Source organism: Euprymna scolopes, chromosome 5 (assembly GCF_053919585.1).
Source record: "Euprymna scolopes isolate OS-2025 chromosome 5, ASM5391958v1, whole genome shotgun sequence".
Taxonomy (NCBI): Eukaryota; Metazoa; Mollusca; class Cephalopoda; order Sepiida; family Sepiolidae; genus Euprymna; species Euprymna scolopes.
The window spans coordinates 61,357,407-61,377,747 of record NC_136486.1 but is presented as its reverse complement, the minus strand read 5'-3'; the positions used below and the strand labels follow the sequence as shown (position 1 = coordinate 61,377,747).

General features: G+C 31.2%; 1 protein-coding gene across 6 annotated transcripts in view; it reads left to right on the top strand.

The window, feature by feature from the left end:
• The window catches only part of LOC145276816 (putative G-protein coupled receptor 139), a 715,998-nt gene that overhangs the window by 495,806 nt on the left and 199,851 nt on the right, over positions 1–20,341 (top strand). For all 6 annotated transcript variants that reach the window (XM_080128150.1, XM_080128155.1, XM_080128154.1 and 3 more), the window contains one exon: positions 7,437–7,524. In XM_080128150.1, the coding sequence (XP_079984276.1) occupies positions 7,522–7,524 (3 nt within the window). In that variant the 5' untranslated portion in view covers positions 7,437–7,521. The remainder of the gene's footprint in view (positions 1–7,436; positions 7,525–20,341) is intronic.

Below are 20,341 nucleotides of genomic sequence, written 5' to 3'. Positions count from 1 at the left end.
GAGAGTCCATTTATATATATATATATATATATATATATATATATATATATATATATATATATATGCTCTGTACCCGGCCACGCGTTGCTGCGGCTCAGTTTGTTAAAATGGAACACATTCCTCAAGAAAAATTGCATTTTGTTCATTTATTTACTTTTATTATTTTTTGCATTTTTTTTATCTTGTTATTTTTATCAAAAAAAAAGATTAATTTTTTACCATAAATTGTTAGGTGAAAGGTTTTTTTCAGGAAAACTTGCACTTTTTTTCAATAAATTTTGCAGCAAACGTTTCTCTTTGAAAACGGATTTTTTATTATAAAAAGAACATATTAATGCTTTACATGAACACTGTAAATAGTTATCTGAATGTAGAGAAAAATTTGATTCTTTTTTCATGAGAATGTACAAATTATTTTTTTAACATATGTCTAGAAATAAACAGAAAAATACTTCTATCATTAATTATACAAAAATATAAATAAACTGTTGATTTAGTGTTTCAACATTATGCTTATAAATTACAATAAAACTTGCTGAGTATGCGCTGTTGTACGGTTGTTGTAAAAATGGAACGGAAACTTAAATTTCGCTCCGTTTAAATCTTTCTTAATTTTTTAATTGTGCCCACCAAACGAATATAATCAAAACAGTAACATTCAACAATTTTACTTTATGTATATAAAACACAAAATATTTAAAAAAAATTAATAAGGAAAGGGAAATAATTCCATTTTTAAACGAAAAAGTCAGTTTGGTATATGTTTTTATTATTTTTTAGATAAGTCCAGCTTACCATTCACATTGGAAATGTCGACATCTATAGGTTGTTGGGTACGTTTACAACGAATAATCACTCCAATCTAATAGATGTATCAGAATTTTTGTAGGAATTTTTGACACCCCTATCACGAAACTGCTAATAAAATATAAAAAAACTCGTAATTTCGCTTTTAAAAGTGGGTTGTTTATTTTCTTATACTTCCAAAATAAACTATTAAAGTTTTTTTTAAAAGTAATAGAAACATTTTTTTTATTTAAAAAAAAAACAGTAATGAATTTTACGAACTCAATATTTTTCAATTTTTAAACTTTAAAAATCTATCAAAAATTTTCTATTGATTCTATTTTACGATATTTTGAGGATCAATGTGAAATTGTATGCTCTTTCCAATAAACCGAATATAATATTTTAGAGGCACGTTTTTTTTTAAATTCACGCCCTCCCCTATTTTCAAGTGTCTATTAAAAAATAAGTAACTAATTTACTCACCAAAGCTTTATATATCACAAATTAAAGAGAAAATGCCAATAAATAATATATTCAAATTTAAAACAAAAAAAGTAGTTTTTTTAGAAATGTACCTGTAAAGTTCGAAGTTATTTTAGACCACGTTGTTTGTTTTTTCTTTTGTTTTTTTTAATGAAACCTTGATCCTTGCTCCTTTAATTGAAAAAAGAATTAGGGCGTGAATTACATTTTTCGAGTAGTCATAAGCTTGGAAAGACAGGGGGTCGAATAATTCACGCCTCTCATTTTGAAATGTTTATTAAAAAGTAAATAATTAATTTACTCACCAAAGTGTTATATACCACAAATTAAGAGAAAAGGTCAATAAATCATATATTCAATTTTAAAACAAAAAAGTAGTGTTTATAGAAATTTACCAGTAAAGTCCGAAGTTTAAAACCTTTTTAAAAAAAAAAACACGTTGTTTGTTTTTTTTGTTTTTTTTTATGAAACTTTGGTCCTTGCTCCTTAAATGTAAAAACGTAGGGCTTGAGTTACATTTTACGAGGAGTTATAAGCTTGGAAGGACGGGGTGGAATTATTCACTATTTTTCACGAAATTTCTGACACACCTACCAATCTACCCATGTTAGAACGGCTTTCGGAATAGACACCCCTAACCTTGCCAGCATACCCGAAAAGCTATAAAAGTTGACGTGTCGAATGTGAAAGATTACTTGGTCGTGATATAAAACATGTACCGAATTTAAAAGGGAACGAAATTAAAATTTCCGTTCCATTTTTACAACAACCGTAAAGCAGAGCCTTTCATGCAAATTTTACCTAAGTTACTGTATTAATGCTATTTTTTAAGCAAAAAAAATATATTTAGGTTTGGCTATAAATTCCTAAACTCATTTCAGCCTAAATAATTTAGGTGACTGAAATAGGAATCTCATTGAATCTTTAATTTCTTGAATAGTATGCGAGAAATTCATTTTTCTTCGAGTTATATCGAATTCATCAATACGGATTTTAGGGGCGTTTTTCGGAATATTCCTGTAAAAATTATTTTTTATTGTTACAAATTACTATGCTTTATTCATATAAAAAAAGCAAAAATAAATTCTTGCGTTTTTTATTTACTACTGAAACCCATTACTTTAGTAAAGATAAGTAAATCCAAGCAAAGACCATATGTGGGGTTAAATCCACATATAAGACCTTGGTCACTGTAGGGGGGGCCCTTCATACCAATTACCACTATCCAGCTCCCCTACTCCCCGGGAAGTTGGTCCCCATTTCCCCTGCACTCCTCACATTAAAAATCGGCCTTTTGCCTTATTTTCTCGGTGGGGGGGGGCAAATAAATACCTTGCCTTTTTTCTGGTGTTCTTGGCCTTCGGGCCGGGATCAAAGTGTACTATCTGTTCTGCAGATGCTGCACTGAAGATAATTTGTATCAGTCAATGGAGGAGGAACCCTCTATACTGGGACAATTATTATTTTTGGTAACCAGAGTGCCCCCTTTTTGCCTACTTTTAGGGGAGCTGGTTTTTACCCCACATTAAAAACGGCCTTGTGCCTAATTTGCTTTGGTGGGGAAGCAAAAAAATACATTAAATAAATAGAAAAGAGGGGTGTTAATATGAATATCGATACACAAAACAAAAATCGAATTCATAGGAGTATAGATAGAGAGGTAGATAGATATAATCTGTGTGAATTGAGTGTCTGTTTCGCTCTTTGCTACCTATGCACGCGTTAGCACATGTGGATCACATTTAGAGTTTTGCGTGGAATCTTAAATGGACTGGCGTCGCACGGTAGGTAATTCGCCGGTCATCGGTCGCCATGAAAGACAACTAATTGTCTTGGGATTGCATCCGCAATTGTATTCAGCACTCTTGCGGAGACAAGTGCTGCTGGGATACTCTTACTTTCCACATAAATTTAAATAATAAATTTACCCATGTATCGCATCTATCTACTTCGGACACTTAAATAGTATTGTGAATACGAGGATTTCATCGTTGTATAATCGGGTTATGAAGAAAGTTAAAGAATTTTAAGAAGTTTATAATTACTTGATATAAATATTTATGTGATTATGGTCTCAATTTAGTCTCAGAAGACAGAGCACACAAGAGGGAATACACGGGAGCCGGTTGCATAAAACTCATCTTTTTTTTTATTTTCTTTGCGCCAGTACTGCCAAAATCAAAACGCAAAGAGGCCGGAAAGGATATAAACAACAATAAGCTAAGCTTGGTGCAGATAAAAAACGTGTTATTCACAAATAATATCCGATATTTTACTTACAAAATCTATACATCGGTTAAGTTGCTGCTCTAACGATATGTAAACGTAATTACTCCGTATAATTACGTCAGTTTATTAAATAAAAGTTGTATTTCTAAATAATATGAATTATAATTTTCATGTAACATTTTAAAATTATTGAATTATTTGGTTTGTGTGTGTGGGGGGTGCGTGCGCGCGTGAAAGCAATACTTATATATTTTCCACCAAAAAAGAAGCGAAGCATGAAATTATAAAACTTAAGGTTCATACAATAAATATCGTGTTACATAGAAGTATTTACTCATCAGTTTCTTAAGGACATAATAAATCATTATACACGCATCTTGTATATATATATATATATATATATATATATATATATATATATATATATATATATATATATATATATATATATGGCATCGTGATTACAACGGAGGAAAAATGAATATTTAAAAAAATATAGCCAATAGTACCTGTTTTTTTTATACACTTCGTTTATTATTTAACAGGTTCATATTCTATTTCTCAATCATTATGAACTTACTCTAACTGAACCCAGCTGAAGTGTTTGAAGAAACACACCTTTAAACCACAATTCACAACATAAGTGAAACGTTTAAATAACTTCTTTAAACCGCCTTTTATCAGGAAAGTGTTATAAAGTGTTAAAATCTCCCGAATCACATCATAAATATTCAATAACTAGCATGTTAACCGGCGTTTCCCGGAGGTAGCATGCGTAAGAAAAGGTACCCCGCGTAAAATAATTAAAGTATGGATGTTGCTTTTGTAGCCCAAATACCAACCCATGCTAGGAACGGCGTTCGGAATAGACATCCCTCATCTCCCTAGGTTTAGAACGGCTTTCGGAATAGACACCAATTTTGTGTGCGGATGTCAAAAAATGTGCCCGTAATATAACTTTGTTAAACGCTGTCTGTATTCTCACGCGCAAATACTTTGAACGCAAAACAATCTCTGGTTGTAGTGGCGGTCGGCCGTGCCTTTAAATTTGGAAGCCATGTTATGGTTCAGGGTATGGTATTTATTTTGGCAAGAGTGAAGTTTAGGTGGGAAAATACTCTCGAATCGCGTATCACTTTAAACGGACTAAGTTACTGTAGTCATTTGTGCGTTACAATCTAAAAATGTTAAAAGCTATTGAAAAATGAAACACTATAAAAAGTACGTTTTCTTTAAATAATAAAACATTAATATGTTTAGACAATATATAAAGAAGTTTGTTTATATTTTTGAACTAATATAAGAATACTAACATTATAAACGATGTAACTCTTTTTAAATTTTATTTTAAAACAACAGAAACAGAAATATTTTATAATTTTGAAAAATAATTTGATCGCAGATATTTTTCACTGTATATACCTATAAGAAAACAAAAGTATGGGAAATCTGGCACAAACAAGTTATTTAGGAGTGTGACATATAGGCAATTAAAATAAAAACAGAACATTAGTTATAAGATTTTAACGTACACACAAATAGTTCTCAATATCTATCTATCTAAAAATATATATAAATATATATATGTAGTCATCGACATACAGTCCTATTTCGTTGTATCACAACTCATCAGTGCCGCTATACTAGCATCTCTCCCAAGCAAAGGATTGAACCTAGAACCGTCGTTTTGACAGTCGGCAGTTCTCCCACTCGACCACAGAAGCGACGCCCGCGAATTACTCGTCGGAATGTCTATTTAAATAGACATCCGCCACCACTTTTACAGTGCTCAAACCGGCTGTTTGTAAACAAACAAACAACGAGCTTCGCATTTTTCAGCCAATTAAGTAGCAGGTGAGATTATTTACGACAGTGCTCTACCCAAAGAGGGAGGCTTAAATATATTTGTAGTCATCGACATACAGTTATGTTTCGTTGTATCACAACTGATCAGTGCCACTAGACTAGCATCGCTCCCAAGCCAATATATATATATATATATATATATATATATATATATATATATATATATATATATGTATGTATATATATATATATATAATAAGGAAAATACAATTGCATTTTACGTTTTCACCTATTTGTGGTTAATATTGGTCATTACCCGGGCGAGCCATCAGATTATTAAAATGGTATCGAGTACCTTTTCCGGCGCCAAAAATTACCCTTACTAGCCAGGCCCGAACGTGTATCGCTAAGAGGAAAATGTGATGAAATAAAAGGCACCACTAAAGTCGCATAGCTCACAGTGAACTTCTGAGGTTACGGATCTTAAAAATAACACCTTTAAAATCTATCGGGCGGAGTGAATGATTTTCCGAACCAAATACAATTATTACAAAATTTAAGCCCCGTTACGATAATAACAACGCTTTTCTTCTTCTTCTTCTTCTTCTTCTTTTTCTTCTTCCTCTTCTTCTTCTTCTTCTTCTCTCTCTCTCTTTCTCTCTCTCTCAAGCGGCTACCGGATTGCACTAGGGAATCACCACACTCTTCAGCACGTTCAGGTATATTTTTGTGTTTACTTTCCAGCTGACTTCGAAGACGTGTGGTGGCATGATGTGGTCCTCAGTTGGAACCTCGCGAAATATTATAATCATGGTTGACAACTTCATTGATCTGTGCCCCCAAGCGTTGAAACGCCCGGATTTGCATGTTTAGCATACTGGCAATGGTCCTGTTATTATAAAGTTGATTAGTAGAGATAATGGGTTGTACAGTTGCGCATCACCGATCTCGTCTATTTAACACTGTCTAATTTTTAGACATGATAGACGGTTCCTGTAGCTCTTTGAATGTGTACACAACTGGGCAAATACTAGATCGTCTGAAACAATAAACAAAAGAAAACAGTTTTTTTTTTTATTGTAAGGAAACGGAATTATGTCGTATTTTCCAATACCATAATTGTATAATTTCACTCGGTAAATGTTTGCTTTTAAAAACATCAATAATCCGTCTAGATAGGGACAGTGTTTCTGTTTCTAAAATCGAACATTTAAATAAGTTTCGTTTTTTTCATGAAATAATTGTATTATAATCATTGTATTATAATAATTGTATTATAATCATTGTATTATAATCATTGTATTATAATCATTGTATTATTGTCATTGTATTAAAATCATTATATTATAATCATTGTATTATAATCATTGTATTATAATCATTGTATTATAATCATTGTATTAAAATCATTGTATTATAATCATTGTATTATAATCATTGTATTATAATCAGTGTATTATTGTCATTGTATTAAAATCATTATATTATCATTATTTTATAATCATTGTATTATAATCATTGTATTAAAATGATTGTATTATAATCATTGTATTATAATAATTGTATTATTGTCATTGTATTAAAATCATTATATTATAATCATTATATAATATAATCATTGTATAAAAATCATTGAATTAAAATCATTGTATTATAATTATTGTATTATAATCATTGTTTTATAATCATTGTATTTAAATCACTGTATTATAACCATTGTATTAAAATCATTGTATTATAATCTTTGTATTAAAATAATTGTATTATAATCATTGTATTATAATCATTGTATTAAAATCATTTTATTATAATCATTGTATTAAAATCATTTTATTATAATCATTGTATTAAAATCAGTCTTTTGTAATCATTGTATTAAAATCATTTTATTATAATCATTGTATTAAAATCATTCTATTATAATCATTGTATTATAATCATTCTATTAAAATCATTGTATAATAATCATTGTATTATAATCATTGTATTTTAATCATTTTATTATAATCATTTTATTATAATCATTTTATTATAATCATTGTATTAAAATCATTGTATTATAATCATTTTATTATAATCATTGTATCAAACTGGCTTAAAATTATTTCTCACAAATGTTCTCTTTTCAGATCTCCATTCATGTTACTGCCACTCATTGGACAATTTTATTGAATTCTATCAATCTTTTATTAACTACATTGGCTAAGTATCATTATGGTAAGTATTTATTTGATTTAAATTTTTAATGAATTTAAGAACATCATTTGCCTTTCTTACATGTGTTTGTGTTCCGAAATCTAAACCTATTGCGTATTGCTCGTATAGCATTAAATACATTATCGAACAGATCTAAAGAAAAGTGGAGTTGTCTATTTACTATAAAACCAGGAGACATCTCAGCGTTACATCGTTGTAAAATACGCTTGATCATTATGTACGCAGATTTTGTATTTTAACTTTTCGTATTATAAAGGCAGTACACTATTTATTCTTCTATTTCATACAATATATATTAGTGGCCTGCAACTTAGCGTTAATCAGTCATGAAATACTCGTAAAGATGCTATTAACATTAATTCGGATTTAAAATTAATTATTGGAGACACAATATACATTAATGATTTCCAAAATTAAAAAAAATATATATGTGTGCCATCAGAAAGAATCCAAACGAAAATATTTAGCATTATATTTTAAGCCACTACAATTTGAGCTATTTACTGACCGCTGGGAAAACAGAAAAAAAGTAAACCGACTTTTACCTACAGTGTATATTTCCGGATACAAGGTTTATTTGATCTCCACACGGCAATGTAATCTTTGGCAAGATTGACCGCTTAGAATCTATTTGCACCGGCCAAAATGAGATGGAGTTCGTTTCGCAGGACAAATTTACCATACATAAAGTTTCAAGTCGGTATTTTAATTCTAGCAAATTTCGTATTTATTCATCTAAAGGTAATTCTCTATTGAAGATGATCCAATACAGGCTGATGATCGCAAAATTGAAACTAAAACGTTTAATGCTCAAGCCTTAGTCGCTATAATCCTCTCTAGAGTTGTTAACGTTTGAGCTACCGACAGATAAAGACAAAGATTTGGAAACTTACTCGAGTTCCAGCTATGAATGATATATATCACACATTCGCAACAATAAGAGGAAGTTAAACTAGTTGATTCTTTTTTTTTTAATTTTGAACTCGAAAATGATATTTTTCAGATAAAAACAAAATTGAAATTCATCCACAAGTTCCAGTCATCTATATATTAAGTTTCAAGTATGTAGACAAAAAATTCAGAGAGAAGTACGATATAGATTTTCCGCAAGCACAAAGAAATAACCTCACTTATATATATGAATATATATATATTTATATATATATATATATATATGTGTGTGTGTGTGTGCACCTTTGTGTGTGTACTTGTGTGCTTAAATATTTTACCAACAAATGCTAAGGAATTATGCATAATGCAAGATAATATGTATGAATTTAACTGAATAGGTTAGTAAAATGGAGCAATTTATACACTTAAAAACAAAAAGTAATTAATAAAAGTTCGTTTATCTATAAATATAAAGATTAGTTAATATTTATTTAGTCGCGCGCATATCCCTGACTGAGTATATTCAGAAGTGTGCTTTAATTATTTATACATAAGCAAGAAGGCTTTTTATACCCATGTAAATGCGAGGAAACAAAACCCTCATAGATTAGGATAAGTGATGAGGAACGATTAGATAATATTATTTTTTGATTTATTAATCAAATTAATAAATGCGAACGTTATCACTTCTATATAGCCATTACATTAGATTCATATAATTTACATCAATAATATTTAAAATATTATCTATAAAGTACAAAAAACAGAAATTAAAAAGGACAAGTTTGGGATTTGGAGTACAATTATATATATAAATATATATATATATATACATATATATATGCATATATATACATATATATGCATATATATATGCATATATACATATGTGTACATATATACATATATATATATACATATATATGCATATATATGTACATATATATACATATATATGCATATATACATATATATACACATATATACATATACATATATACATATATATACATATATGTACATATATATGCATACATATATATATACATATATACATATATATATACATATATATGCATATATACATATATATATAACATAGTTTATTAACTGTTTGCTCATATATATATATATATATATATATATAATATAAAGCTCAAAGTCAGTGTGTGTGTGTCCAGTCACGAATAGGCTCCTATATCGATGACTATTATAAAAAACTGATCACACATAATGATAGAAGATGTATCGAGACACAGGAATGGGTATGTTTGATGTGGCATAATGATGATTCATTAAAATTGTGTAGTCTAAGTACACGACTGGTCCACAAAGTATGGAAATAAAAAAAATAGAAATCGAAAAAAAAACGTGTATAAGTGTTTTTTATATAGATGTACATAATAATACTTCGATAAATATGTTTTAACTTAAATAGGTATGGTATGATAAAATTGTGGGGTCTGCGTTCGCGCCTGGCATCCATAGACCGGAAATAGGAACACCCTTTAATGAATACCTTTCATATCTATCTGCGTAATTATACTTTGATAATTATGTTTCAGTTTGAAGAAATATGGTATAATAAAATTGTGGGGGGTTCGTTCGCGCCTGACCTCCATAGAATTGAAATATATCACAAAATTTTACAAGGTTGTTAAATATATATCCACAGAATATTGTGATAAGTGTTTCAGTGTCAACAGGTATGGTATAATAAATTATGGGGTGTATCTATGTTATTTTTACTTGCATCATATTTTGCTTTAGTTTTGATACCCCCAAATTCGATGCTATCTCTTTACAACCCTTCCTTTTCATAACCTATCATACTTTCTTAAATCAGAGTCCATTTTCTGTAGGCTGTTTTTAGCCCAGTCAACGGCGGGTGCTTTTGCTAGTATATATATATATATATATATATATATATATATATATATATATATATATATATATATATATATATATATATCAATGTAAGCAAATGTAATGTTAATTTTATGAAATTATTTATTTATTTGTTTGAATTAAATTTTGTTATTTAAAACTTAAGTATCATAATTCATTTATTTCAAACGCGCTTATAATCCTGCCAAATTGTCGGTTTTTATCTTTGGGCGCTTTTGCTTCTCAACTGCAATTATGAAGTAAGACTATATGATACAAATCTCTTTAGACAAAGTCGGACGTTTCCTGTTTTAAAGGTATTTTTGTTGGTTTGTTTGTTTGTTTGTTTATCGATTGTTGATACCTATGTAGATATTTCCACTGCAAAACGTATCAAAAAATTCCTCTGAATACATTCAATAGACTTATATTCATCCAAAATATAAAAAAAATAAAAGCCCAGCTGTTTCGGAATCCATAGTAAGGAAATTCACAAAGACATACACGTACACACATACACACATTGACAAACTGCTTGTTTTTATATACGCGGTTTTGTATCAGAATGCCACCAATAAGCATTAAAATCGATAGCTGAAAACTGTACCTAATAGAATTGTATCGGATGTGCGTGAGAGTAATGAATTCTTCGGTTTAGAGCACAATTGAATCATTTTTTTTTAAATATAACCTTTAATTCATCCCTCTACAAAAAATGATTTTAGAAAACCAATAGAAGCGTCTCTGTTTTGCAATGTACACTACTATTTACTGCGGACAAAGTCAGGAAGGTAGGCACGTAAACGTGTCTCCTGGGGCACCGTGGTAGTTGGCCCACTTCTACTGTGGGCAATCAGTAGATTTGATATCAAAATTGACGATTCCTTCGATTTCAATGACAATAAACTTCTTGGCGTGTGAAAAATTACTTGATGAACATTCAGTTGATCAAATGTCACTGATCGTGTATATCACAACTTACTAATTAAAATTATATGATGTGAAACAATTACATTTAAAATTTTATTATATCAAAGATAAAGAATATATTTCAATAAGTGCTTACTGAAATTAAAATTAATTATGATTTATTTGCTCTATCTTGTATATTGAACAACTTTCCTTAAACTGGGATAGTCTTTATAAAATATTACACTAATAATATTTTGTAAGACCGATAATCACTGGATTTACATACCAGTAGATTTATTGCAATACATTATTCTGAAGTATATATATATATATATATATATATATATATATATATATATATATATATAATATTTAAATAAATAGTAATTCTTCAAAATTACATTGGATGAGTGAGATTTTATTACCTTTATTTCACGTTGGTAATATTGTTCACAAACAATTGTATCTCTTTGTCCTCTTTAAAATATCATATTTTTCTTAAGGTTTGTCAGCGTTTTAAATGTATCAGAGGTTACACAAACTAATTGCTCGATACATTCGGGCGATTTACGTGGTCTGTCGGCAGTTGCCAACAACTACCAGTATCAGAAAACGCCATTAAAAATGCGTGACAAAAACTTTAATAATTAGACTTACTATCTTTCGAAGCTTTTAACTACTTGAAAAATGTAATTTAAACCCAAATTTCTTTCAATAAAATGTGCAAACGCAAAATTTTAAAATAATAACAAGTTAATTAGCAAAATATCCAATATTTGTTTTTTTTAAATCGGTTTTCTTTCAAAAAGATTCCACTAAATCAACGAATTTTTACTTACTTCGAATATGATAAATATATATAAAAAATACTTACCTATAAAAATACTAATCAATTGGTACTTTTATTCTTCATTGTAAAGAATTTATCCATATTTATATTTTATATTCCATGCACTTTTTAAATGAAATATTTTTTAAACAAGGATTCCAAAATACAGTGATATCAGATGGTCTCAACTGGGAGAAAGGGGAGAACAATGTCTCTCTTTCTTCGACTTGAGAACTACGGTGGCCTGTAAGCGCTAGAACCAATATCCCCTTTCTATTTCTGGCATGTTTTTGCTGTAAACAAAATATGTCATAGGAGCACCCTACTTGAAAAATGATTATATTTCACTTATCAGTTTTTACCTTTTAAAAAAATTAGACTCAACCAATTTTCTATTTTTTTATTCTCTTAAATAAATACATGGGTTTTTGGTTTAATATATTTTAAATCTTCTTTATGGAGTTATTTTTGTTAAATCTAAAAAAAAAACAATGAATGTAGCAGAAAAAATTGATGTGCGTATTCAATCTTTTCAGGACAAAATGTTAAAAATATCACGTTTCATTTGAAAATAAACGTGTTTTTTTTTAAGTTTTTAAACTTTTGACTTTACAGGTAAATTTGCACAAAATTATTCATTTTTCTTTTAAATTAGATTATTTGTCTTTTATCTTCCATTTGTGATATATAAATCTGAGGTGAGAAAATTAATTATTTTCATTTTAATAGACATTTCAAAATTTGGGGATGAATTTAAGAAAAAGCGCTTGTCTAGAATGTTCAGTTTATTGGGAAAAACATAGAATTTTACGTTAAAACTGCAAATTTTGTAAAAATTAACCAAACGGAAAAATGTTGATAGATTTTAAATTGCAACAATTGAAAAAAAATTAACTCGTAAAATTCAATTCATTTTATTACGTAGACAAAATGGCTGCATGAACCCGCACAGCCACTTTGTAAACACTGAAAATAAAATAATCATATTACTATTATTTTTCAGAAAAGGTGAATAGTTTATTTTGGAAGTATATTCCATAAAGAAATTAAACAAACCACTTTAAGAATAGAAATTAGGAGTTTTCTATATTTTCTTCGCAGTTTTGTGTTAAAGGTGTAAAAAATTTACCAGGATTCTGAACCACCTTACCAAACAAACACGATCCATTATCTAGCTAATCGTTTAATCAGAATAAATGATATTTAATCGGAATAACCTGATAAAAACAATAAATAAAACATTTGATAAGTATTAAATTCATGTTAATCGATAATATGCATCTCAATTGGCGGTGTGTGTATGTATGTATGTATGTATGCATGTAGGTATGCATGTGTGTGTATGCATGCATACATGCATGCATGCATGTATTTATGTATGTATCACCAAAACTGTCGCAAGAAATACTGACAGAATTGGTATTGTTGAAAAACTAACTTAGATGACCGATAAATTCCCAAGAATTAGCCAAAAACATTCCATATTTCAATGTCAACTAGGCCATTTTCTACAAGGAAGGGTTAGTTTTTTGTCGAGATTTTTCAAATTTATTAACGGTTCGCGATATCGGCGTACGCACAAATCATGTTATTTCCAACGCCGAGACGTCACAAGTCCTGTGGGCGAGACGACTAAACGGTTTCCTTTGTTTTCACCTCATTTCCCTCTTTGCGTTACAGGTTACAGCTGGCCCGCCTGCATACTACTTTCTATTTTACGCTCACACGGGTACTCGCTGCTATTTTCATTTTTTAGGGGGTTTTGAAACATGTTTTTAGATCCATCCCCTAACCATAACACTTTTCCACAGCCGGGTAACGCCGGTAACTACGCTAGTAATACATAAAACACGCACAGGCGACAAACACAAACAAGCATAAACGCACAACTTATCAATATCTATAATCTAGTGAACACAGTTTGACCTTCTATATATTATATTTTCGAACTATTCCTGTATATTTTTTTACATATTATTTGGTATAAAACTCATAATATATTATCGCATTGTAGTTATTATTGTGAGTAGCATTTGCTTTAATATTTTGTATATTATAGCATATATTGCATTATACATAGAAGTAATTATATCTATCGTTCAGCAAATACGAAGCGTTTTTGGTTATTATAATCATCAATTTATGTGTGAGCTTTGTTCCTTGGAAGTTATACAATTAAAACCAGATTCTCATAAAGCTAATATAATATGGAAATTACATAATAATAAATAAAGCCTGTTAATTTGTTCAAGCATGTCAAAGCAATTGATAAGATAGTAAGAAAATGTAGATAAATACAAAAGTATCGTGTACAGACCACAAGTAACAATCAAATTGCTTACGAAAAACATATACTTCATAGCACTTTTAGCTTACTTACTGACGATTATAAAAGACGGCTCAAGATATGATAACGAGAGAGATAGGGTGGTCTCAAATAAAAGGTCTGTGAAGAACATGGAGACGATGATAAAAAAGAAAGTAAATAAGATAAACATAGATTTAGTCATAATTATAGTATTTAAAACATAGGTATTTAATTAGCATTTTATTAGCAACATTCTTTTACAAATATCCTTGATCCAGATAGGGTATTACGTTCTCCATCTGTGCACAATATTTGAGCGTTAAGAAACACCGTGAGAGCTGGTGTATGTGTGTGAATTTTAGAATAGTAATAAAGATTGTATGGAGCATGTTGAAAAGAAACATTGTCTATGAGAACAAGCAAGTATTACTAGTCCACGATACACAAATAAAGAAGGAAAATAAGGTATAATTTTATATTTAGGGAAACTTTATGTCGAAAAAGTCTTATAAAATTTCTATTAAATTAATTGAATTTAATGAGCTACAGGAGAATTTATCTTATGGGATGCGTTTTTTTTAATATCTTTTTTAACGTGTGTGTTTAGTAAAATTTCACAGTTATCTTATTTTTCCAGGTGTCGTAATATTAGTCACATTGTTAATAATTTAGTCCGAAAACATCAGACAGTGCCGGAGATAAGTGTTCAGTCGAAAAATTCAAACACATTCTTAAACATATACCGTTCCCGTTGTTCTGCACTCAAATGATTCTATATTCCAAGCTTTTAAATAAGTGTGCACCAACCTACGTGCAGCCCGCTTGCTCCACCGGTGTAAATATACTAAGGAGGTCTAGAATGAGCAACATCCGACACATTACTGATAAAATCACCGATGCAGGACAGAGCCATACTCTAATAATTTCTTCAGTTGTAATATAGGCATTAGAATCCTTCCCCGATTCCCGATGGCACAAATGGACTAACATGTACGCATCTTTTAATAATGTGAGTAAACATCCATGCTACCGAACTTCCTACTGACAGTGTACATTAAGCATGGGGAAAAAATGAAAAAAATGAGTGGAAGGGTGAATGAGGTCAGGGAGGGGTTGCGAGGAGGGCCCTACCCCTCCCTGATCTCATTCACTCTTCCACAATTTCATCCCAAAATAGCGAACATGTCTGTAAAAGTCTGATGACTCTACAGACGGCCAAAAAAAAAACGACCGTGTAGCCGAAACAATATTGTACCTTAACAGAAAGATACGGTAATAAAAAATGCATATTTGCTCTACAACAGTATTCAGCACTTTCTTCAGTTTTTACTTATTACCCTCTTCACTATCTATATATATAAAAATGTAAAGTTGGTTCGTTCTAAACGAATAAAACCATATTTCTACGTTACCAATTTATTTGAAATTTTCAGACAACCCATTTTTAGAGTCGAGGTATGTTTTTATATTATTAAAATAAATTTACCTCGCGAATTATTAAAATTAAAATATTAAATAAAATAAATATATTTTTAACCGTTACTGCGAATCTGTTCTGTTGATAAAACTGAACTTCCGGCTCGATTCATTTCACAGCCACGAATTGAGGAAAGATTTCATTTTCTGTTAACTCGATAACTAAAAAAACAAAACAAAAAAACTTACTCAGGCAGAGAGTGATCTGTGCTGAAATAATGTTATTATTTAAAAAGCCATTCTTAACATGGGGAAGGGAGGGTGTTTTGTACCTATTCTGTACTTTAACCTTACAATTGAATAAAAACATATCATAAACTTTAATTAAACGTGAAAAACGATTAAAAATAATAGCGCGGACAACTCTCTGCATTAGCACACACACACACACACACACACAAAAAAAAAAAAAATCCCATATTTTAAAAATGTAAATTCATTTATGTACTTACCAATTTTTTAATTTTATTTATGTTAAGCTTTTCACTCATGAAACATTACGTTTTAATTGTTTCGTTATTTTTCACGGCATTGTTAACATAAAAAAGTTTGTTTTAACTTTTTCTAAACTATTTCATTTTTACGACATGCCTCAACGTATTATAAAGACCCTACCCCCATGTTAAAAAAACGCCCTTCCATAAACCTCGAAAGCCGTCCTTAATATGGGGAGGTTGTTCATTCCGAAAACCGTTTTAACATGGGGAAGTTAGGGGGTTTATAATATGCTGGGGCGAGTCGTAAAATTAACGAAGTTGCTATCTATTATTTATTGCACAAATTGTTTGAAATTTATTTATTTGACAAAAAAAATACATTTTGGTACTTCTTGGGCGTTGAGTTCCATGGCGACCAGTAGAAAAAAAAATAGTCGATCCCTTAGTCTCCCACCCCACCCCGCACGTAACATATTTTATTTACTGACGTTCCCGTAACTAAACGATTATTTGTCACATTTACAAACATTTATTTATTTATTTAATTATTTTGAAAAAACGTTTTACTTTTTATGAATATTAAAAGAAAAATGGGTACTCATGCAGAGAGTAATCCATGCTGAAATAATAACGTTATTATTTAAAAAGCCATTCTTAACATGGGGAGGGGAGGGTGTTTTGTACCTATTCTGTACTTTAACCTTGCAATTGAATAATAATAAAAACAAAACAAAAAAAGATTTTTCTTCATGGGCAGAAGGAGGGTAGACCTGTAAATTCACCTGTTCGTTTGTCTGTTCGTTTGTTTGTCCGTTCGTCTGTCCGCACTTTTCTCAATAACTACGCCGGGAATTTTTTGCAATTTTGTACAAATATTAAACATGATATGCGTAAAAAGTAACACAGATTTTCCGGGAAACTTCCGGTGCCCCCCTGGGGGTTGGGCCTTTCTGGTTAAAATGGCTAAAATTAACACGCTTGTGCTTATTAAGAAATATAGTGCCATGGATTTTTATAAAACTTTATGGAAAGTTGTAACTAACTTATTTCTCTATAATTTGGTTTGTCTATACTTCGTGATAAAACTTGCGTGTGCCCCGATTTTTTTTTTTTAGGGCTAATAAAAACTCTACTTTTGGGACTCTTTTACCATATTTTCCCAAATTTTTCTGTGTATGTCTATTTAGCAGTTTTGCATGGTGCTGAACTCAAATTGTAATATGTAAATGCCTTGGAGACTTTTAGAGCTTAATAGGGAGGGGAAAATGATGGGCATATTCATTTTTTTTGCATGTTGCTGCACTTTAATTTAGATATGTTCGGCCTAAAACTGCACCGTTTGTTTATTTTCACCAGGATTTGACGTCCCCTCGGGAGTTTTGGGGCTAAATGAGGAGGGGAAAGCAAATGCTGAACTAAGGCATTGTTTTATGCCTCGTTTTCTGCGCACGCACGGGGGGTCATGCATGCTTCACTTGTTTTTCTTTGTTTTTGTTTTGTTTTTGTTTTTTATTCGTAGCGATAAATTGAAATTTCAATCCTCGTATCTAGTAATCATTTAACAATCTTCAGAATACTTTAAATAAATGTTACTACTTTGTAAACGTTAATTTCGCATATACGCTGTACCGTGTGTATTAGAAATCGAATATAGCTCTAAACGTCTCGCAATTTTATTGCTCATACCACCGAAGCATTTTTTTTCGAAAATAAAACAAAGCAAATTGTAATACTCGGCGTTAGTCAAAGTTTACAGCTTGTACTTTCTTTTAGATTCCGTAGTGTTCTGTCCTTAACATCGGCAATAAATAAGAAAACATGGCTGTATAAGTACAACAGATTACTTTACAATGAAACTGAACAAAATCCAAGAGAAGCTGCTCGATACATAATGCCTAAGTATGTTGGGGGTATATATTAGTCATTTGTATCAGCACCGACGGTATACTATATCTAGGATAATTTGCTGAATGGGAAAACAATCTAACTATGGTCAACTGCCTACAGGATATTGATGTGTCTCCGTAAATACCCTTCTCTCTCTCTCTCTCTCTCTCTCTCTCTCTCTCTCTCTCTCTCTCTCTCTCTATCTATCTATCTATCTATCTATCTATCTCTCTCGATCTCCCTGCCGCTCCCTATCTAGATTCTACTTTTTAATTATGGGTTCCGTATAGCTCCAAGTAGATCGTCAATGCATCCCAACTTTTTGAGGTTTTTATATCAACCTCAATTTATTAAACACCCAATACAACTATGTCGCAGGTGATTGGCTTGCCATATGGTTACTTTCGCAATTATAAGTAAAAGAGCTTGAAGATGTTTTTTGTTAAAATTAATGTTATTCCATTAATATAAATTATTACTAATAAAATAGCACACCAGATTTTAACTCGACTTCTTACACGGGGTGGCGAACTGCTTAAATAATAACACAAATAATAAGCCACACGACGTTCTCCTTTGATAGTAATAGAAGTTTGTCATTTCTCTCCAACGGAACAACAGAGACGTTACATTTTTAAATTAGTAGTAAAACTTCTTACTGTTATTTGCCGACAACGGCCAACACAAAGATAGATTACGGATATTTGCCAAGGACGAACACACAAGGTGTCCAAGCTCTAACTAATCCTTCAGTAAAAATCTCAATGTTTAATTTAAATATTTAAAACTGCAAAAAGCACCTATTTTGCAAAACTACGAACTTACAAATAATATAGTTCGAGATCCTTGCCAGTCCGCGAACGCAGACTTATCTTTCGATCTCCCTGAATGTCAGCCGGGGAAAAGGTTTAACTGAAAAATATTCTAGAATAAAATTAAATAATTACAAAATAATGATTTTTTTTTTGTTTTTTTTTTTTACCTGAGAAAGTGTTCTGGTCGCAAGATAAATACAAACTACCGTATTCTTCTTTTTATTACAGGGAGTTCACCACTTATCAAAGCCAAATGGCTACTCGAGGATAAGGGTTATTGTGTGTACAGTAATCAAAGTGATAGTGTAGCAATAGTATTGGATAATTGGTAATGTGACATTACTTAGGGGGGCGGTTCATTAGGAATTTGTTAACATTGGACTTGAAGACATCCAGGTTGAAGTCGGAAGGGAAACAGGCAAGCGGAACAGAGTCCCACAGGCGTGAAGTTCTAAGAAAGAAGCTTTGTTCCTGGTTTCTACGTTTTGATTTAGGCACAGATAGGGAATGGGGAAAATTATTGACGGTGGTTTCAGCTAGTCGGGTGTTTTTTGAAAAAAGATTGGCGAGGAGGGACCAAAGAATAGAGCTCAGACGAGCACTTGACATGGAAATAACGATAGAACAACGACAGGCTCGCTACCTCTCTTCTGTGGGAAAGACGTTGCAGGGTAGAGAAAAGGGCACCCCCCACTAAGCCACGAAGTCTATTTTGTACTCTGTCAAGGCAGGATAGGCTATTTTTAGCAGCTCCCGCCCAGATTTGGCAGCAGTACTCCTCTTTGGACGTATTTGGCTCTTATATAGATAGAGAATTGCATCATTAGTGAGATATCTCCTGGAATGGTAGAAGGATCCCACCATTTTCACAGCGACCTTGGCCAGTGACTTGATGTATGTGTTCCATTTAAGATCAGAAGTAAAGGTCAAACCCAGGAGCTTGTCAAAACCTGGGACCTCCCCTAGACGAGAGGCATCCATGTCCATTGATGCCAGATGGGGATCAGAGCGTTTATGATGTAGAGATAAGTGTTTGGTCTTAGATGCATTAAAGGTAAACAGTCACCTCTTTCCCCATTGTACCACGCGCTCAGGATCAGAGGAGAGAGAATCAGAGAGAACATCATCATTTACGGCCATTGATGTGGTGCCATACATGGTCGTGTCATCAGCATAGATGTCAACGAAATATTTTAGTATGTGTTTTGGGAGATCATTGATGTAGATCTGGAAGAGAGTTGGGCCCAGTATGAACCCCTGAGGGACTCCAGCATTAATACTGTGGGCCTCTGATTTCTGCCAATCAACAGCTACTCTTATGAGCCTATCTGAAAGAAATGATTTAATGATCGAGAAAACATTTCCAGTTATACCG